The 19,777-nt window shown below is 40.0% G+C and overlaps 1 protein-coding gene across 1 annotated transcript; it reads left to right on the top strand.

Moving 5' to 3' along the window:
• Positions 1 to 10,935: 10,935 nt before the first annotated feature.
• Positions 10,936 to 19,540, top strand: VMA21 (VMA21, vacuolar ATPase assembly factor). The gene is made up of 3 exons (XM_006087719.3): positions 10,936 to 11,098; positions 14,977 to 15,086; positions 15,646 to 19,540. The coding sequence occupies exons 1-3, from the start codon at positions 11,046 to 11,048 to the stop codon at positions 15,786 to 15,788; spliced, it is 306 nt and encodes a 101-aa protein (XP_006087781.1). The 5' UTR covers positions 10,936 to 11,045; the 3' UTR covers positions 15,789 to 19,540.
• Positions 19,541 to 19,777: the final 237 nt, after the last annotated feature.

Genomic DNA, 19,777 nt, shown 5'->3' with positions numbered 1-19,777 from the left:
TTACATGGGTGTTCATTGAATTGCTATTCTTTTTATCTACAAATACTTTATGCATATTTTCTATTTACACATTTTTACTTTTAAAAATCTTTTAAAACTGAGCATTTGAAGAACAGGAACAACGAGCTGGAATTGATTCCATAATCATGATTCTTTACAGACAAACAATGAAAGGATTCTACATACCTTCTCAAGCAACATCCCTTGCTAGGCAGTCTCTAAAATGCCCCCTAAACACCCTCACCTCCTCGTGTTTATGTCTTTGTGTAATTCTCGGTCCTTGAGATTGGGCCAAACCTGGTGATTCATTTCCAATAATTAGAATATGACAAAAGTGAGGGGATGCCAATTCCAAGATTAGGTACAAAAAGCCTGTGGCTTCTGTCTTGCTAGCCCTCTCCTGACCTCTCACTCTCTTGCTTCTCAGGTGGAAGTCAGCTGCCATGTTTTGAGCTACCCTATAGGGAGGCTCATGTGGCAAAGAACTGAGGGCATCATAGGTGGCATCTGGTCAGTGGCCAGCAAGTGAAGAGCTGAGGCCCTCAGTCCAATGGCCTTGAAGGAATGAAAGGCTGCCTACAATCATTAAGTGATCTGGGAAGTGGAACCTCTCCCAGACAAGCTTGAGATTACTGTAGCAGCAGCCAACACTTGATTGCAGGCTTGTGAGAGACTCTGAGCCAAAGGACCCAGTCAAGCCAGCTTACATTCCAGACCTACACAAACTGAGATAATAAACATTTGCTGTTTTAAACCATTGAGTATGGGAGTAATTTTTATGCATCAATAGACACAAATATAAAGTCTGCTTCTAGGATTTATTTGAAGAACACATATATTTCTACAAAGATGTACATTCAGATATATTGATCATATTTATAATGGTGATAAAACTAAAGTAACCTAAAAATTCAATAGTAACAGAATGGTTAAATAAATTATGATACTTTAATGTAATATTAGGCAACTATTTAAAATGACAATATACCACAGACATTAACAGGATAATAAGAAACTATAAACCACACACTATGCCCATAAATTTCACAATTTACATGTAGTCATATTCCTTGAAAGACACAAATTAACTTAACATTTATTAAAAATAAATAGATAACTGGAAGTCCTATATCTATTAAATTAATTGAACAGAATTCTGAATTAAAAATTGTCCCACAAATTAAAGCCACATTAATTCATTTTTTATTTCTATCAAACTTTTAAGGAATATGTAATACCAATGCTATAAAAACTCTTCCAGAAAATATGAGAGACATTTCTTAAATTATTGTATGATGCCAGCATTACCCTGACACCAAATCCAGACAAAATGGTATAAGAAAAACCCCAAACTAAACAAAACCCAAGATCCCTCATGAACACAGTGTGAAAATCTTTAACAAAATATTAACAAATTGATCATGTAATGTATAAAAAACTAAGTGATGTTTATTCTGGCAATGAAAAGTTGGTTCAACATTAAAAAATAAATCAATGTAATCCGTCACATTAACAGTCTAAAGAAGCAAAACCACATGATCACACATCCATTTATAATAAAGCTCTGAGCAAACTAGGAATAAAAGGAAGCTTTCTCTTCTTGAAAAAGGACATTTATAACAACAATAACAACAACAAAACACTCCTAACATAATGAATGGTGAGAGAATGAATGTTTCCCTCTAAGATTGGGATCATAGCAAGGACGTTTACTGTCATCACTCCTATTAGACATCATACCCAAGGTCTTAGTCAATGCACTAATGCAAGGAAAAGATACAGAAGCTGTCAGAATGGAAAGGAAATAGAATGGAATTGGGGGGGAAAGCTGTCCATATTCACAGGCAACATGAATATCTTTGTAGAAAATTCCAAGGAATTTACAGAAAAGCTACTAGAACAGGATACAAGACCAATATTTTATTTATTGTCTATTTGTCCCACTGGAGTATGAGCTCTATAAAAAAAGAACTTCAGTCTGTTTTGTTCACTACTGTTTCCCAGGGACCAAGAACAATGTATGACACCTAGTAGGTGCTCAATAAATATTTCTTGAATAAATGGTTGAATATATGTTTCAGTGTGATTTCTCTGGAATTTGTCACCTCCTCAAAATGTGCATGATCTTGAGGAATTTACAATTCAACTATAGGGACAGAATCCAAAAGTGAAACAACTTCTACCTGAGTCATCACAGGCAGCACTGGAACAGTGCCGTGGAGTTATGAAGCGAAGGGACTTGGGACTTGGAAAGTGACTTGTGAGGATAGCCTTTGAGTGGTTGGGGTTTCAGGGGTGCAGAAGGACTCTCACAAGAAACCTTGCCCTCAGACTACACCATAATGGTAGAGCTCTTTCTGGAATCATTCCCCTAGGAAATCCAGAAAAGACTCTCTCTGAATGTCCCACATAAAAACCTTCTGTACCTCATACATCATTAAAAATTCAGGGCACTGCCAGTCTGTTCCATCAGGCTTTTCAGGTAAAAGGAAACCCAATTTAAGAAAAAAAATGATGCAGATCCATGGGGTGGCAACACTGAGCCAATCTTTTGTCTCCAGGACTTCTGAAGACCTTTGGCTTCCCCAACTGCCTCTGTGTCAACTTCAAGGATCACATTTGCTCCACAGAGGCCCAGCAGCTGCCAGACTTGGCCAAAAGCGTTAACTCTGCTGTGCTGGCCAAGGCCCTGGGTCCCTGCCAGCTTTTGCACCTTCTCTAACTCACCAGCAAACAGCTTCTCACCCTCAAGGCCACACCTGATCTGTAAGCGTTTTCTCTTGAAGGATCTCCTCCTGTCCTTGAAGGATGCCCCTGAGCACAAGCAACCTTGGGTGCTTTAGTTGTGCTGGAAGAAAGATAATGAATGCCCCCCTTTCCTGCTTTCTCCCTTTCTGACTACACAGTCTTATTTCCAGCTCCTGACCACATAGCTTTCTTACCTCCAGCCACTCCTGCATCTAATTTGGGTCCTACTGTCTTGCCTAGGTGGTAGCAAAGGCTGATTCCCCCCCCCCCCCCGACTCTGTCATTGCTTTGCTGTCATTGCTTTGCTTGGACCACTGTCAATCAGACAGGTAGCAAAGCTCTGATTGGTTCCTACTATGTACCAGGCCTTGGGCCAGGGAAGGCACTCCCCTCTCTTTACCCTCTCGCTGGTACCTCAGCTTCACGATCTGGGAAATGAAAGGGTAGAATTCTGTGATCTTGAAAGTTCCTTCCAGCTGCCACAGTCTAGGAGAGTATTTGAATGCCTTCCTTTTGAAGCTCTGAGTTCTGTAGTAAAATGATTACCATAAAAATGTTTCCAGGTTGGTCACTGGCTTCTGTCAGGGACTCTCTGTTTGACAACTGTTGTGTAGACTTAAGTGATATTTACACGCAAAAATATTTTACTAGGGGACGCCATCATTTCCCTAGTGTTAGGGGCCAAAGATAACACCCCATTACAGGCCTTCCCTGTTATATGAAGAAAGAAGGATTCATTCACTCATTCAGTTAAACCCAACTGTGTACACAAATCTGTACTAGGTATTATAAAAAATATGCCTGATCTCACCATGGCTCAGAGAACACAAATCATCTGATTTGGGAAGGAAGGGACTAGTCATCAGAGGCCAACCCACTCTCCACATTAACCTTCAACCCAGGGGGTGAGCCCACCCAGCTCCAGCAGCACTGATAGTCTAACAGCCACTCCTTAGAATAGGAGAAAGCAAACTCCCCATAACTTCTGCCCTTGGATGCTAGTTCTTCAGCATCCTTTGCTTTATACTCACTACTAATTAAATCTCCACTCCAAACATATAAAGATATAGCTCTTCTCATTCTTCCCTTCCTCAGGCTACATAGCCTGTTACTGCAGCCATTCCTCAGGTGACACCTGTGTGCAGGGTTTGCTGTCCACCATACTCTCTCTGTTCCCATTTCTTTGAAGCAGCGTTCTGTGTTTCATCCTGGAAATCTTCATCTTGCAGCAGATCACAAAGATGCCAGTGGAACAAAGACCACCACACGGGTTGCATTGGGATTGTAAAGTGGAAAGAGATGTCTTTGCTCTTAGAAAAGAATTTATGAACTCAGAAAGAGACAGTTCTCCAACTACTATCAATTTTTTTAAACTTATCCCAGAAAGGCCATTAGAAATTCCTCTAGTTCCACCCACATCTTGTTCTGATATTGACAGATGGGGAAGTGAAGAGACTTGCTCAAGAGCACACATGAGTCTTGGACAGAGTCACACTTGGTCCCCAGATCTTTTTATCCCCAGCTCAGTTCTCTTCCCCCCGTGCCACATCATGACTTCACAGTTTATCAAGTGATTACTACACCCACCTGGTCATCAGATCCTCATAACAAACCATTTCCAGTTAAACAAATGCCCACAAAGGGACACTGTGGTCACCAACAAGTGTTGGCAAGTATTCAGAACAGGAGAGGGGATAGCTACACTGATCTCTGCCATTGACAGTCTACTTATAGAGGCTAGAAAAACAAGTTGGCTGTCTTAGAGACACCGAGTTTCTTGTTTCTGGAAGAAGAATAGATGCTAGATGACCACTTGGCAGCTCTGCGATGACCTGAGTCTCCACTGCCCCCTCATTTCCAGGGCAACATTTGCTCTAACTTGTCTGATGGGGCTCATGGCCTTTTTGACAGTAGAGGTATGGAATGATGGCCACCTTGACCAGGCCCTCAGATATGTGGAAAACCAGATGCCAGTGACATGTGATGCTCCCATGGTAAAGTGGGTGGCAGGTGGCTGCCATGGTACCTTCTTGCCATAGGACTTTCCAGTACTGAACTTTCAGCTACTATTCTCATGCAGTCACATCTCAGCCTGACCTGGAATCAGAGGACTGAGCACATAACTTTGTCAAATCACAATTTCCCAAGAACATCTATTTCATGGCACAAATTTTGGCCTTCTTGTTTGACAAAGGCCCTGGACAGCTCCAGGAAGCCTGCTCTTTTCTCACAGCCTCTTGCCTTCCTCAGACCTGGAGTACCAGCTTGTCCACCACAAGGGGGTGCTGGACATAGTTCTTTGAAAGAAGATCTAGATTCCCTTGGACTTTACACAATGGGGTGCTGAGAGCCTGAAGGGTGGAAGGCAAGATGAGGAGGAATGAAACTTGGCTCTTATGCATTTTAAGTGCACTAGGTCAGCTCTGTACTGCCAAGATTCTTAGGGGAATCTCTTTGGAAACATCTTCTAAATCCTTTTCTTCTGGCTTTAATCATCTCTCAGCACAGTTTAGGGTGCAGAGAAACAGAAGAGAGTGGGGTGAAGGGAGCCAAAGAAGTGGCCCTAGCAGGATTCTCAGTGCAACTCTGACTGAGGGCACATATTCAAGGCCCTGTGCTGTGGTAGTACAGAGATGAAAAAGCCCCCTGACATGTCTGCCTCTCCCTACAATTTATTTACCATCACCATTTCACAGTGTACAATCTAGTGGGAGACACTAGAAGCCCAACCAACTAATATTATTCAAATAATACAGTAATGGTAGTGCAGCTCAGGCTGGGGGTGACAGCTTCTGTAGGTTGGGAGCAGTTGGAGACTCAGATTTCACCCTGTGCTCAGACCTCAGGGGCCTTAGCCCACCCAAGCCTGGCCCCTGCCCCACCACACTTGCTTGGCTCACAGAAAGATCACCTGGAAACCTGACCCGGAGATCTCAGCGCCTAGCTGCAAGCTCGGTGATGGGCATGCTTCTGAACCATGGGGTTTGGTGGAGCCCTGGTTTTACTTTCTGGGTGCTGGCACTCTCTTCTTCACTCAACCAACTGGTTGCAAGTCACCTCTGCCCCCAGCCCTTGTTGAGCACAGCATGTGTATATCTTGGGGTATGATCCTAATCACATCAGCCCTTGGGGTTTCCTTGCCCAGTACCCCTTCCCATAGCACAGCCTGAGGTGGCAAGCCCATCTGAAAGCATTGGGGCCAGGATCCTTCACCTTAGGACCCTGCTGCATGTCACAGGCCATGGTTCTTCTGACAGTAACAAACCCTGTGATGTGCCAGGGGATTTGAGACCCTAGTCCAGGGGTGGGCAACCTTTTTGTGAGTGCGTGCCCAAACCAGCAAAATCTCTGACTCAAAATTATTTTGCGTGCCAACCCTAATTTTTTGAGAACATGTTACACCTACTTGATATCTCTTAAGGTGTACGTATGTGAAGAACCTTGAAGAAATAATAAAATTCATTCAAGCGACAAAAACACAGTATATAATGATGAAAAATACATTTATTTTTTAATGTATACATGTACACTGATAGTCCGACAGAAAACTTTATGACTCCGTTTGATATTATCAGTGGGACTTTTGCTGCCGAGAGAAACAAAGAAATTTATTCCGCTTTCGTTAGTACCGGTAGGCAAAGCGAGAGAGAAGGTTTCATTTTTATAGAGTGAAATTTTGAATAAGTAGGTGAGGCGGTTGTCTTATCAATGAAAACCCGTTGCGTCTGAGGCTGAAACCAAAACACTGGTCAGATCTAGGAAGGCAGGGAGAGTTAAGGCAGAGGCATAGAAATTGCTCTTCCCCTCTCTCGTCAATCCATGTCTAAGGTCTTTAAGATAACTTGTTATGTAAAATTATTTATTTATCTAAGATGCACCTACACTGAATTTATCTGAAAAAATAAAAAAGTCGATATTAAGAAAAAAATTGTAAATGGAAGATTATAAGAGAGCGTTTCACGTGCCAGCAAAAGTTACTGGCGTGTCATGTTTGGCACACGTGCCAGGAGTTGCCCACCCCTGCCCTAGGCTGACCCTGCATCATGCTGGGCAGGGGTAGGGCCTGGTTCACTGCTCCCCAGCACCTATTTTTGCTTTGCAAGAAGGTCCACGGGCCCTACTTAGTGCATTACAAGTCTTAACTCCTAGACCAGGTGGGTGAGAATAATCCTCAGTCATGGTCCCTAACCATTCCCTAACTCCATTAGCAAGTCCCTTCACTAGCTCTAAGATGCTAACTTAGCTCTCCTGCAGATGGAGCTGGGAAAAGTAGCCTGATGTAAATTTTAGGGAAATGGTTGAGAGTCAGGAGATAAGGGGCCCTGTGAGGTCCTCACCCAACTTGCTAACTTTCCTTAGCTTCAGTCTTTCTATCTGTGAAATGGTGATGGTAAAAAAATTGTAGGGATTGTGAATAGTCTCTGTAAAAAGAAGAACCTGACACATGTTTTGGGGGTAATGGTGGTGGCCTGAGGCAATGAAGATGAGGTAATGGATTCAAGGAAAAATTCTCTCCTTGAGTAAAACTTGCATTTCATTGCTCAGGGGGTCCTAACAAAAGAAGTTTTTACTAAAATAACCCCCAGCCAAAACTCCTTGGTTATTTTTTTTTTCTAGAAATGGAACTAAGTTTGTGTTTTTTTTCACCAGGGGGCATATTTTATCCATATTTATTTTTAGAAGAAAAAAACCCATCACACCCCTTTATAAAGAAGCCAGAGTTTCTGTCTTTCTCATTTTTAAGCGTGAGCTTTGTTGATTGTACAGTGAAGCTTATTTCTATTTTCCTCATGGCTTAGCTTTTAATACGCAAGGTTGTGCATGCATCAGTTTCAGAAAGTACCAGTTGGTGTTTTAAGCATGGCTGTTTTCATCCTACCCCACTGCCAGCCACCCAATTGGAGACTGCTAGGGGGAGGGGTGTCATGGTTTTAGGAATCAGTAAAGCAAATTGGGGGTGTTGCCAAACTGACTTTGGGTGCACACTTTCCATATCATTGGGTTATGGAACTGAGATTTAAAACAATATAGTGCAGAAAACACTAGACTGAGAGTTAGGAACTCTAAATTTTCTAATCCCTTTGCTGATCCAGTGAATTTTGGAAAGTTACTTCCCATCCTTTGATTTTCATTTTCTCAACTAAAATGAAAGGGCCAGACTGAGGCTCTTTCCATCTGAGAATCATTTTCTGATTCTCAAAGGAATAAGGGAGGCACAACTTACAGTTGCCTGACATGCCATTTCATTCCCATGGCAACGGCTCTGTTTGGGCTTCACTGGCGTTTAGTTATTTAGCAGCTGCTGCAGGTAGGAGGTTTCAGGACTTTGTTGAGGGGCCAAAGTGCTGGCTAATTTCTTTCTTTCTTTTACAGCTTCTTAGTTTATCCTAAAAGTTTGATTTCCACTTCATTGAGCTCATAGTGAGTGTGGGTAGAGTGTAGAAGTCTGGAAGAAAAAAGAGGTATGAGAGTTCTAGTTTATTTAAATAAAACAATTAGTATATAAATTAGATTAGCTAGGCATTGTGTCCCACGTCAAATCTCATTTATGACTGGTTCTAATGTGAAAATGTAAAAGTGCTGACCAGGGAGGCAGATGAGCTAGGCCCCACTAGGTAAACGTATGGCTTCTGAAAAATTCCTTCTCTTTCCAGGACACAGTTTCCTAAATTGTGTCCCACCCCCAATTCCTATGTTGGACTCCTAACCTCAGTACTTCAGAATGTGACCTTATTTAGATTTAACTATTAAAATGAGGGCATGTTGGAGTAGGGTAGGCTCCCGATCCGATATGACTGGTGTCTTACAAAATGAAGAAATTTGGACACAGATATAGACACAGGGAGAATGCCCTGGAATGATAAATGCAGAGATCAGGCGGATGCTTCTACAAATCAGGGTTCACCGAACATTGCCAATAAACCACCAGAAGCTAGGTGAAAGGCACTGAATAGATTCTCCCTCACCATCCTCAGAAGGAACCAACTCTGCCAACCCCTTGATTTTGGACTTGTAGCCTCCAGAATTGTGTGACAATACATTTCTGTTGCTTAAGCCACTCATTTTATGGTAATTTGTTAAGGCAGACCTAGCAAGCTAATACAACTACATCAGTGGTTTCCAATCTTTTCTCTACAAATAACTCTTTTGCTCTTTGCCCCCTTGTGCACCCAATTCATTAATTTTAACAAATATATATCAGGCCGTTATTCTAAGCATTGGAGATACACAAAGCAAAGACCCCTCCTCTTGTGTTCATTCTGTTTTAAAATATTTAATCAGCCAAGTATACAATAGTTTATTTTTGTTTAGTAAAAATATGTGTATTTTCTCATGCAGTAACCAGGATTACCTCATCAATGTGATGTAATTAGTGCCAGACATCAAAGAAAGACGATGTTTTAAGTAGCTGTTGATTTCTTATAACAAATAAATACATACAATAAATACATTTGTTGGTGTTTTTTTTAAATATTGAAAATTGTTCTCAGAACTCCCATTACTATATCTATGGAACCTAGGGGTTCAAGGAACTCATTACTGGGTGATTAGCTAGAGCAGGGGCCAGCAAACTTTTCCTGTCAAGAGCCAGATAGTGAAAATTTTAGGCTTTGCGGATGGTAAGAGTCTCTGTTACAACTACTCAACACTGTCGCTGTAGACAGTGATGGCGAAGCTTTTGAGCTCGGCGTGTCAGCATTTTGAAAAACCCTAACTTAACTCTGGTGCCGTGTCACATATAGAAATTTTTTGATATTTGCAACCATAGTAAAACAAAGATTTATATTTTTGATATTTATTTTATATATTTAAATGCCATTTAACAAAGAATAATCAACCAAAAAAATGAGTTCGCGTGTCACCTCTGACACGCGTGTCATGGGTTCGCCATTACTGCAGTGTAGTGGTATGAAAGCAGCCGTAGACAATACAAATGAATGAGCATGCTAAGTGTCAATGAAATTTTATTTATGGACAGTGAAATTTGAATTTCATCTAATTTTGACATGTGGCAATATATTATTTTTCTTTTCATTAAAAATAATTTAAAATGGAAAAAGCATTCTTAATTCATGGGCTGCAGAAAAACAGGTGGTAGGCAGGCTGGCTGTACATATTTGGCCAACTGGCCAGAGATTTGCAAACCCCAGAGCTAGAGTCTAATTCTGCCCTAGTTCTGGTATTAGCTGGTTCTTATCTCCCTAAGGGTCTGCATGAGGCCCAGAGAGGGATTATTAAGTTTGAACTCAAAGACCGGCTTCCTGCTGCACAGTCCATGGTCCTTAACAAAGCTCTAAGCTGCTGGTTTAGTCATTATTTCAAATGTGGTGTTTGTGTCCATGTGGTGCAGAAAATAGATATGTGGTCAGTGGCCCTTTCCAGGAGTTGACCATGTAAGGGCTGTCCTCTTATTAGCAGCCAGTGGCAACCTAAGTTTGTCAAGCCTGACCCCAGGCTTACTCACCCTTTTCGTTTATACATTCTCGGGTTGCGCAGGCCCGCCCTCCGGGGAGGCCCATCTGTCCCTTACTATTTGAGTCCCTGTTGTCTCATTGGCGGCTTTCGAAGCAGCTGCAAAATATGTTTTTAACTTTAAGTGGAATTTGGGGTCATCGGCGTGGAGCCTGGAACAGTTACTCTCAGCAAGGGCTCTTTCAGCTCCGACATTCTATAGCTTTACGGGCTCTGGTGAGTGTTAACTAACTCCTCCCAGCTTCCCAAGGCTGGACTTTCGCTGCGGGTAATAATTAATGAGGCATTTGCTCAAGGGCTGGGGAATAATGTGCACTGCTTTTTTTCTGTTGTTGTCATCGGAATCTGCTTGGTTGCCTAGCACCGCACTGGTCTGCCTGGTCGTCCCTCCTCTCAGCTCAGCTGCTCCTGTCGCTTCGCAACCGCAGCTTTACGACAGGGGCTCGGACCGGGACCCAGACGGGAGGTGTTCGCTGGCGCTCAGGGGGCTGCGGCAAAAGCGCCGCTAGCCCACAGAACCATGCTGCGAGGCAAGTCCCGGCTCAACGTGGAGTGGCTAGGCTATTCGCCCGGGTTGCTTCTCGACCAAGGGGCGCCCCCACCGGGGCGCACGCCGCGGAACCCCAGCCGGTAAGTCACGTGAATGCCGGCGCCCGCCGAAACTCGCGTCACCACAGCGCGCCGCGCATGCGCACAGCGTCCCGCCACCCTGCGCTTGCCGGCACTTCCGTCGCGGCCTACCTCTACCGCTCGCGGTTTGAACCAATTGAGAGTGGCCGCTGAGCCCAGTCCGCTTGCGAGGACCTGCTGCGGGTGGCGACGCCATGGAGCGCATTGATAAAGCGGCGCTGAACGCGCTGCAGCTGCCCGACGTCAGGTAGTCGAGAGCGGGGCTCGGGCCGGGCTGGGGGCCCCCGACCGCGAGCCGGGCCGGCGCGGCCCGGAGCTGGGCAGAGGGAAGGCCAGAGCCGAACGGGCCGGCCTGTGGTGGGTGTGAGGTCTGGACCCTCGGGGCCCGGCTGTAGGGTGGAGGAGCGGGGAAGGAGGTTGGGGCCAGCAGCGTTTGCACGCCTGGCCCCGGCCCTTCGCTCGGGAACAAGGGAACCGGGGTCATGGGACGATATAGGCCGGCGGGCGTACAGCTCTTACTTCTGTCTTAGCACTTCCTCTCACTGTCGTCTATATTGCGATCTTGCTGTCTGCAATTTCTTTCCCCACTACAGGGTGCCCCCTGAGGACAGGAGCCCGGCCTTCTTCATCTCCGTGTCCCCTACAGGGCCTGCACCAACGGGGTTTAATAAGTGCTGCATAAATGAATGGAAAGGGAGTAAGGGCTGTCCCTGCTGTGAGACTGCTTCTGGTAGGGAGTCAGTAGGATGGGGGATGGTGGCTGAGCAGAAGGAGTTTAAGGGAGCAGGTGGTTCTGGCCAACTAGCTCAGCCAACAATACCTCTGTACCTCGGTAGGCAATAGGTTGGGAAGGGATTTAGCTACCATTCAGTGCTGACCTACAGTGTGCCAAGCTCAACATAGGTGCTTTATTACAAACATCATCAGAATTAAGAAAGTACTTAGTTTTCCTGATTTTAAGGAAGATGAAGTTGACTCAGGGTAAGTGACTTGCCCAATATCACAGTTAGGCCACACAGTTAAGTGTAGAAGCTGGCATTCGACCTAGCTCACTGTGACGTTAAATTTCATTATTTTTGGAGCTTGTGCGCTTTTCCCCCCCTCTCACAATGTCAATATAGTGTTGGTTAGGTTTTCGTTTTTATTACTGTTTATTAGTAAGGATACAAACAGATAATTTCATTAAGTACACTTAAAATATATTCTAGCCCTCCTAGGCTGGTTTTCGTGTTTCCTAATGGAATTTGCAGTGAAATCTATTAGTAGAAGTCTTGCTTGCCACAAAAGAGGACGTTGTAAGCTGTTATCTGCTTAGTGTTTGCTGCAGAAGTTCGTATGAAGGGGGTAAACTCTTAAGTGGTTTTAAAAGTGGGGCACAATAAGGTTCACCCTGAATTATTTCTTTTGTGTGAGACCAACTTTAATTCTGGACTTACACATTGTTCCTTTCTAACAAGTCAGTAACACCCAGTCAAAGACACATAGGAGAAATCAGTTGAATGCCATCAGTTGCTTTGTTTTAGAATAAATCATGGTTGTACCCAAGCTGGCTTGTGCTAGCAGAACCACCAGCTGCAGTGGGCTGTGGCTGGAAGCCAGGCAGAAAATGTCCTCTAAGCACTAGAGGAAGTTTGCTAGTTTTCAAAAGTTTGTATGCCTAACTTTATACTTAGTCCCATATTTGTGAGGTGGCAACCCAGAATAAGAGTCAAATTTTTGGAGCTTAAGGTAAAGAGAAATGAGTTGACAATAAACTACAAATTTTTAAGATATGTTATATGTGGAGTGTGTGGGGCTAGAAATTAGCATGCAGAAAATAAAAGATGGGTGGTAGAATTAGAAGTGATTTTGTTTGCTTTAAAACATTTTTATGGTATTATATCTTCTTTTCAATAATAACCTTTTCTCAAAGCCAGGCCAGATAATAGATATTTAAGGGAAGTAATCTAAAGAACAAGAGAACCAGTTAATCGGCCCTTTCTCTAGATTCTTAAGCTTTGTTTCTTTATCTGGTTAAATAATCTGAACTTTACATCCCTAAAACCCATACTTTAACTCACTATAGAAACACCCTGAAACTCAAGTTTTTTTGGAGGCTCTACGAAAGAGGCCAAATACTGACTGTGTTTTCATAGAACTATTGCAGACACTCATATTCTTCATGAAGATTACACAATAAATTCTTCTAAAAATTTACTACTAGGAAACAGTTTAAGGAAGCTCATGCATTTTAGATGAGAATTGTATAGTGATCACCAAAGTGTTAAATGCTAAATTAAATGTTTAAAGATGATCTATTAAAGTATGGAAAGAAATATTAGAACTTCTACATAAATCTTAATATCTTTTTAGTATCCATTTTGCATATGTTTTATATTTTAAAGACTGTTAATAATATGTGTATAAAAATTTATTTAAAACATCAAAATGCCTATATGGGGTATGCGCTCATAACTTTTATTTAATGATGGATTGCACAGTCAAAAAGTTTGTAATAAACTTGTGATGTTCCCTTCCTTTTGGGGCTGTCAGAAACCTTCCTGTTAATTGTATATTCAGTTTTAAGAATGCCTTTGCCTGGGTTTTCTAGTTATACAGAGAGATGTGCAGGACTATATAGGAAGCAAACTGTCATATGAAGTATGAACAAAGTGTGATTGGATCCCAGAGCAATGACTCCAGGGTGTAATCAGGAAAGGTGCTTGGAGGGGAGACTATTTTGGGGGACCTTGAAGGCTGGACTTTCTCTTTCCTAAAGGTACACACAGAAATGAGCCTCTAGCTGAGGATTACTAGAAAGAGAATTAAATTTAGGTATTGACTATGAGCATAAAGTTAGAAGTGTGTTAAGTAGTCTGAGGATGGTTAGATTTAAGGAGAAAAAAAGACCTTAATTAAACTAATGATTAAAGCTATAGGGTTGAACTTTTCTAATTAATCAGGTGGTGTGTATGTGTTCAGGGTTGCTAGAAGCTTACTGCAGCTCACTTTCAATAGTTTTGCTCATTTGTAATGCATAGGACAAATGCCGACATTAAAAGGTCAGTAAAACAGCATCAGGGCTTGGCAAACTTTTTTTGTAAAGGGCCAGATAGTTAATATTTTAGGGTTTTGAGGGCCTTACGGTCTACCACTCAGTTCTGCCTTTGCAGCTCCAAAGCAGTCTTAGATGATACATAAACAAATGGGTGTATCTGTGTCCAAATTAAGCTTTATTTACAGAAATAAGTGGTGGACTCTCAGGCCTTATTTTGCAGACCCCTGACATACATAATACACTGTAATTTGCCTTGTTCATTTGTCACATGAAAATTTGTGAATAATAGTAAAAGTTCTTTTTTTAAGGTCTCCATATATTGATGTACATCATTTGTGAAATCATTTTCCTATTATTGGACATTTCTATGTTATCCAGTTTTGTTTGTGCTCTATTAATCTTTATATATATATATATATATATATATATATATATATATATATATATATATATATAATTTTAAAACTTGGTTACATTCTTCAGAGTAGTTTTATTGTATTCTGGAACAAAACTTTTTCCATTAGAATATTTCCTTGGTTTTAAAATAATCTGTGGACAAATAGAATTCAGTGATGAGAAAGTGTTTTGACATTCAAACTTTTAATGCATCCATGTTATGTGAAGACCATCTAAACTGTACTATAGTTATTTAATTACAAAGAAATTTTGAGTGAATTTCCTCAGTTGCATCCAGATTGTTCTAGACTGCTTTTTCTTTGGAGATTCTCATACCTTGTTTGTACTAGCCATTAGTTGTTTTCTGTGTATGTTCTCCCTTGCTACCTCCAAAATTCTGTAATTACAGTGTACATTTGCATAGCACTTTGGAGATTACAAACTACTTTCACACTTTGATACTTCCTCTTACACTGGATATGAATGACAGTCTCTTGGAAATGGGCCTGCAGCTGGGTCTCTAAGATCTTTGTTTTGAGTCCCTGACTGCTCCTCTTCCTCTGGCCACTGCTTCCGAGGCAGGAGCAGGGTTTCCAGAGTCTTCTCTGTGAGTATTTCTAGTGTTTATAGATGCAAGAAGGGTTGGAAGTGGCTGTGCAGGTTCTGATTTCTCTTTGTTTACTTTATTCCAGAAATGAGAGTTCATTAGCATCTACCCTGAAGACTCTGCTGTTCTTCACAGCTTTAATGATCACTGTACCTATTGGGTTATATTTCACCACTAAATCTTATGTTTTTGAAGGTAATCATATTTTTATAGACATATTACTATAATTAATGTTCTGTGCTTTATGACCAGGTGTTCTTAAGTTTGCTTCTTTCATCTGTTTTGCTTTTCAAATATAATGTTGTTCTGAATGAGTCCTACTTCATGAAATGAATATTTTCATCACTCATAGTTGTTTCAGCTTGACATCATAATCGTTTATGGTTTTCTATGAAATAGCTTGCAGATTCTTTTAATATCCCTTTGAGAGTAAAAGTTGGCTGACATGGGAGGAGGGATTTTGGGGGAATGTACCTTTGGTGGCAGACATTGGAAGGAAGAGGAAATAAAGTCCCCATTTTTGTGTCAGAGCCCTTAGATGAAGTGATAATTGCAGTTCTTGTTCAAAATACTTTTTCATGTATAAGAAGGTATTTAAATCTTTAAATGAATACTTGTTTTATCACCACCCAAAGTGTTACTTTTTAATTCCCTGATTAATTAAATACTAGTATAGCTAATAAAATTAGTATGCTTTGTTTTTTTGTACTGTGATAAATTTTGGAATAAAATGAAAACTTTTATCTCTTGATAGGTGCCTTTGGGATGTCCAATAGGGATAGCTATTTTTATGCTGCTATTGTTGCCGTGGTTGCTGTCCACGTGGTGCTGGCCCTCTTTGTCTATGTGGCCTGGAATGAAGGTTCACGACAGTGGCGTGAAGGCAAACAGGATTAAAGTGAACATCACCTTTTGATAGTGTTAAATTGTTTTAAAAATGGCAAATGCATCCAGGATACTAATTATTTCAATAATGGTGAAAGAACATGTTAAAATCCATCTTAAGGAGTCACATTTGACTAGTGTAAATTTTGATCTTTCTGATACAGTGGTTTGCATCATCTATTTTAACTATAAGCCTCTCATTTGCAAATGAAAATTTGGAAAAATTAAATTGGTGGCAAATAATTATGTTTAATTACACATTATTCTGGGAAGAATTTGATTATTTTACAACAAAAATGTTTTATAGCATTTTTTCTTGTAGTTGGTTTTGAATGTTACTTTTCTGGATATATTAATAAGGTACACAGTGAAGCAAATCTAAACTTTATATTTTGTTAAAGTACTTCCCCTAACTATCATGAAAGTACCAGGTCATTGGATTTTGCGTTGTAAATTCCTATGGAAAATTGCTTAAATTGTTAATGCTGGAATTACTATGAATGTCACTGAGAAATTTCAAAGAAAGTGTAATCCCTAGTCAATAGGAACCTTTCGTTACATTATTTCATGGGGAAACTAGGCTGAATTCCACCCATTTTACACGAACTGGTTTATTGAAGGATCTCGAGAGCAAAGCAGAGCTAGCTGCCTCCTTGCAGGCCAGCCTGTGCTTTCAGACCAACTCTTTAATAAGCTTTTTTGCTCTTGTTCAACAATGAAGTTTTGCTTTAATTACCAGGTTTGTGTAAATTGCCTTTAAATTTGTTTTTCCTACTGTTTTTTAATACTGTATATGATAGGAATTTACATTTAAATGTTTATTTTTGCATACTTAGGGAATGTGAACAATTCTGAAAATAGATTGTTTTTATCACCCAGGAGGTATTCTTGGGATTTCTAGTCTAGTCTTTTCAATCAGAGTCAATATATCCCAGATTTTATATATATATATATATATATATATATATATATATATATATATATATAAAATTAGATAATTATTGAGTCCCTTTCTGATAGAAAAAGACCTGTGTTTTTATTTTAGTATCTTTAGTGTGTGGTTCTTTCTAGCCACTTGGTACTACTTGTATGCAATCTGAAAACAAACCCAGAAAATGCATATAAAAACAGGAAGAAAATTTAAGTACCCTGTAATTTTGCCACCTGAAGATAACCACTACTTTGGTTTACATCTTGTATGCATTTTTTAATGCTAGTTCGATACTCACTAAAAGTTTAGATTAAGTTCAAATTCCGCCAACTTTTCCTGACAGCTATTTGCATTTTTTTATGAGTGATTAGTGGCCATTTTCTAAAAAACAAATAAAACAAAAAAAACTACATTGTACCTTTATTCTTTCAGGTAGGTGTCTCAAGTAGGTATATCATTGTTCAAATTTCCTGTTATTGTTAATTTCTAATACAGTGGCTCTTGCTGTGTTTGCCATTACCAATTTGTTTGTTCACCCCTATTTTTAATGCAGAATTGTATTCTTGCTTAGAGTTAAATATTGTCTATAGTTTAAATGTCTTCTATAAGCAGTTATTCTAAATGTAAAGTGCTTTCTTAAAAAAAAGACTACAGTTTTAGTATAAAATTGAACAATTTTAATATAAAATTGTAGAATGCCCCTGTTTGAGTCTGGGGTATTATGTGGTAGATTTCTAGATGGTCCCCACTTTTAGATGCCATGTTGCACTTAGAATTGTTGTCCGCTTAATTTCTTTTTCTATAATGCCAATGTTTTTCTTGTACTTTTGGGATATTTTGCTGTTTGTAAAATATTAATGTCCAATGTTGGATTATTTTGTTTTGTTTCAGACATTTGCTGAGTAGATAATTATATGGGTATTTTTCTGCAAGTATTTAAACCAGGGATTCAAGCAGTTGTAATTTCCTCTTGGAAAAAGTACAAAGTGTTTGAAATTTAGACTTTGATGCTAGTGTTAATATTTAGGATTATTATTATAGTATAGACTTGTTTTCAAACCAGTTTTAATTTTTTCCTGGGGTTTCAACTGTTATCTCGTTAGTGTGCTGCTGTTGAAATAACATGGTATTTGACATATAGATTTATTTTTCACTGGTTTTCTGTTGCATAGTGTACATACTTCAGGATGTATAAAAAGGAAAGCTAAAATTGAGCCCTTATAAATGTTTTAAGATAGGAATATGTTCACTATTGTTTGAAAACTAATTATAAGAATAACCTCAATTAGGAAGTGTAACTTGAATGTCAGTACAAGCTACTGATTTAACCCCATTTACTGTAACACATTACCTTTCTCACCTCATCTCCATTTTGCTTCCCCTCCCCCCCAGAATATAATCTCGTTTCCTCATTGTGCTAAAAACTGAAAAGTCTGCTGTAGAATGCATCTGATGTCAAGTGGATATCATTTTACATGTAGCAGCAAAGTTCAGTTTTGAGTTGTTACTGAGGAAATTTAAACCTTTCATTAAAAAAACCCCACCTGTGTTTCCTGGGAATCCAACTGAAATGCATTGTAATAATTGGACTGTTTTAACCATAAAAATCTCATCAGCTTTGCCAAAGGAGACAACTGATTGACTTGTTTGATGTTTATTTTCCATTTTCACATAAGTGTATGTATATATCTAGAGTACCCAAGGAGACCAGTAAAAAAGTTAAATAAGGAGTGCCCAAGGAAAAATGGAAGCTGAAGGTACATGAAACACAGGATTGAAATCTTGTTTCAACCATATCTAGTGTGTATTTCTTATCTCCAGACCAGTTCATGTTTATTGCTTCATGCTCCAGTGAAGTTGTAGAGTGTTGTTAAGCCCCTTTTATAAATGATTCAGCTATGGTGCCGACTTTGTCACTTTTCTTAGGTCAGCAGTGGATTTCTCTGCCATCAAGCACTCTGCATCCTCCACCAGAGAAGTATAACTTTATTAATTCAGACTCAACTCATATTTAAGATAAATTTTACAAGAGCTGGACTGAAAAAGCATATTAATAACTTGACAATATTTTTCTTTTTTTTTTTCAAGGGGAAAGGGTCACCTGAGAAAATAACTTATTTTCAGGGACTTGGGGAACCTAATGATAAATATTACTTGTAACCTATGAATAGCTTAAACCTTTATATATTTATTAAAATAGTCTGGAATTCCTAAAGTTACCATCATTCCTGGCCACACTTTTCTTGCCAGTTTTGTTGCTTTGTGTACTTAAAAGTAATATCTGTGTTCCTTTTAATATGTTGTACAAGTCATATTTGTCAGTTACACAGACTAGTCTTCCTTTTTCTCAGGTTTAGTGAAATCTCACTGAACAGTAATAATAGCAATAGCTAACAACATCTGCACAGCACCTTACAGTTTGCAAAGAACGTTCACATATTCTTGTTTTGAGTTTTGCATAGTGAACCTTTTACCTGGTGTCTCTAGACATCAATGCTTAAAAGTGTTAGAATCTTTAAATCATTAGAGTCATTGAATATGCTGTAGTCTTGAATAGTGCCCTGACCAGGGGCAGGCTTTAGATGTGCTAACGTTGAAAGCTGTGTGCAATTATCAAAATGCGGGGCTTGAGTTCTTTAGCCACCTGAATCAGATTTGCTTCTGTTATATAATGCTTTTTTACACGGTATCTGGATGGATTTTGTATTCATTACGTTCTAGCCTGTAATTTGTATAAATTTGCCATCTGTTGTCATTAAAAAGGTGTTTGTAATGCCACTTTGATGTGTCCTGATTCAATTAATAGTAACTTTATTAAACTCGTTTTCATAACATTTGTTTGCCTCTCTGTTTATACCATACTGGAGGCCCAGTGCACGAAATTTGTACACTGGTGGGGTCCTTAGCGGCTGCCGGCTGGCTGGGTACTTCCCCCAGCCTGTCCCGCCTCCTGGTCGAACTCCCGGTTGAGGGGACAATTTGCATACTATGCTTTTATTATATAGGATAGAATATGAACAGAGTCAAGGGCATGCTTTTATGTGGTAAATGTAGATCAGAGTGTTCAAAC

The sequence above is a fragment of the Myotis lucifugus genome, unplaced genomic scaffold, assembly GCF_000147115.1.
Source record: "Myotis lucifugus unplaced genomic scaffold, Myoluc2.0 scaffold_40, whole genome shotgun sequence".
Taxonomy (NCBI): domain Eukaryota; kingdom Metazoa; phylum Chordata; class Mammalia; order Chiroptera; family Vespertilionidae; genus Myotis; species Myotis lucifugus.
The sequence above is the reverse complement of the archived record's forward strand: the minus strand, read 5'-3'. Positions and strand labels throughout refer to the sequence as shown.

Coding starts and splice junctions, on each gene's coding strand:
- VMA21 (XM_006087719.3), top strand. CDS start 11,046: ATGGAGCGCATTGATAAAGCGGCGCTGAACGCGCTGCAGCTGCCCGAC. Junction 11,099..14,976: donor CTGCAGCTGCCCGACGTCAG/GTAGTCGAGAGC, acceptor ACTTTATTCCAG/AAATGAGAGTTCATTAGCAT. Junction 15,087..15,645: donor TAAATCTTATGTTTTTGAAG/GTAATCATATTT, acceptor ATCTCTTGATAG/GTGCCTTTGGGATGTCCAAT.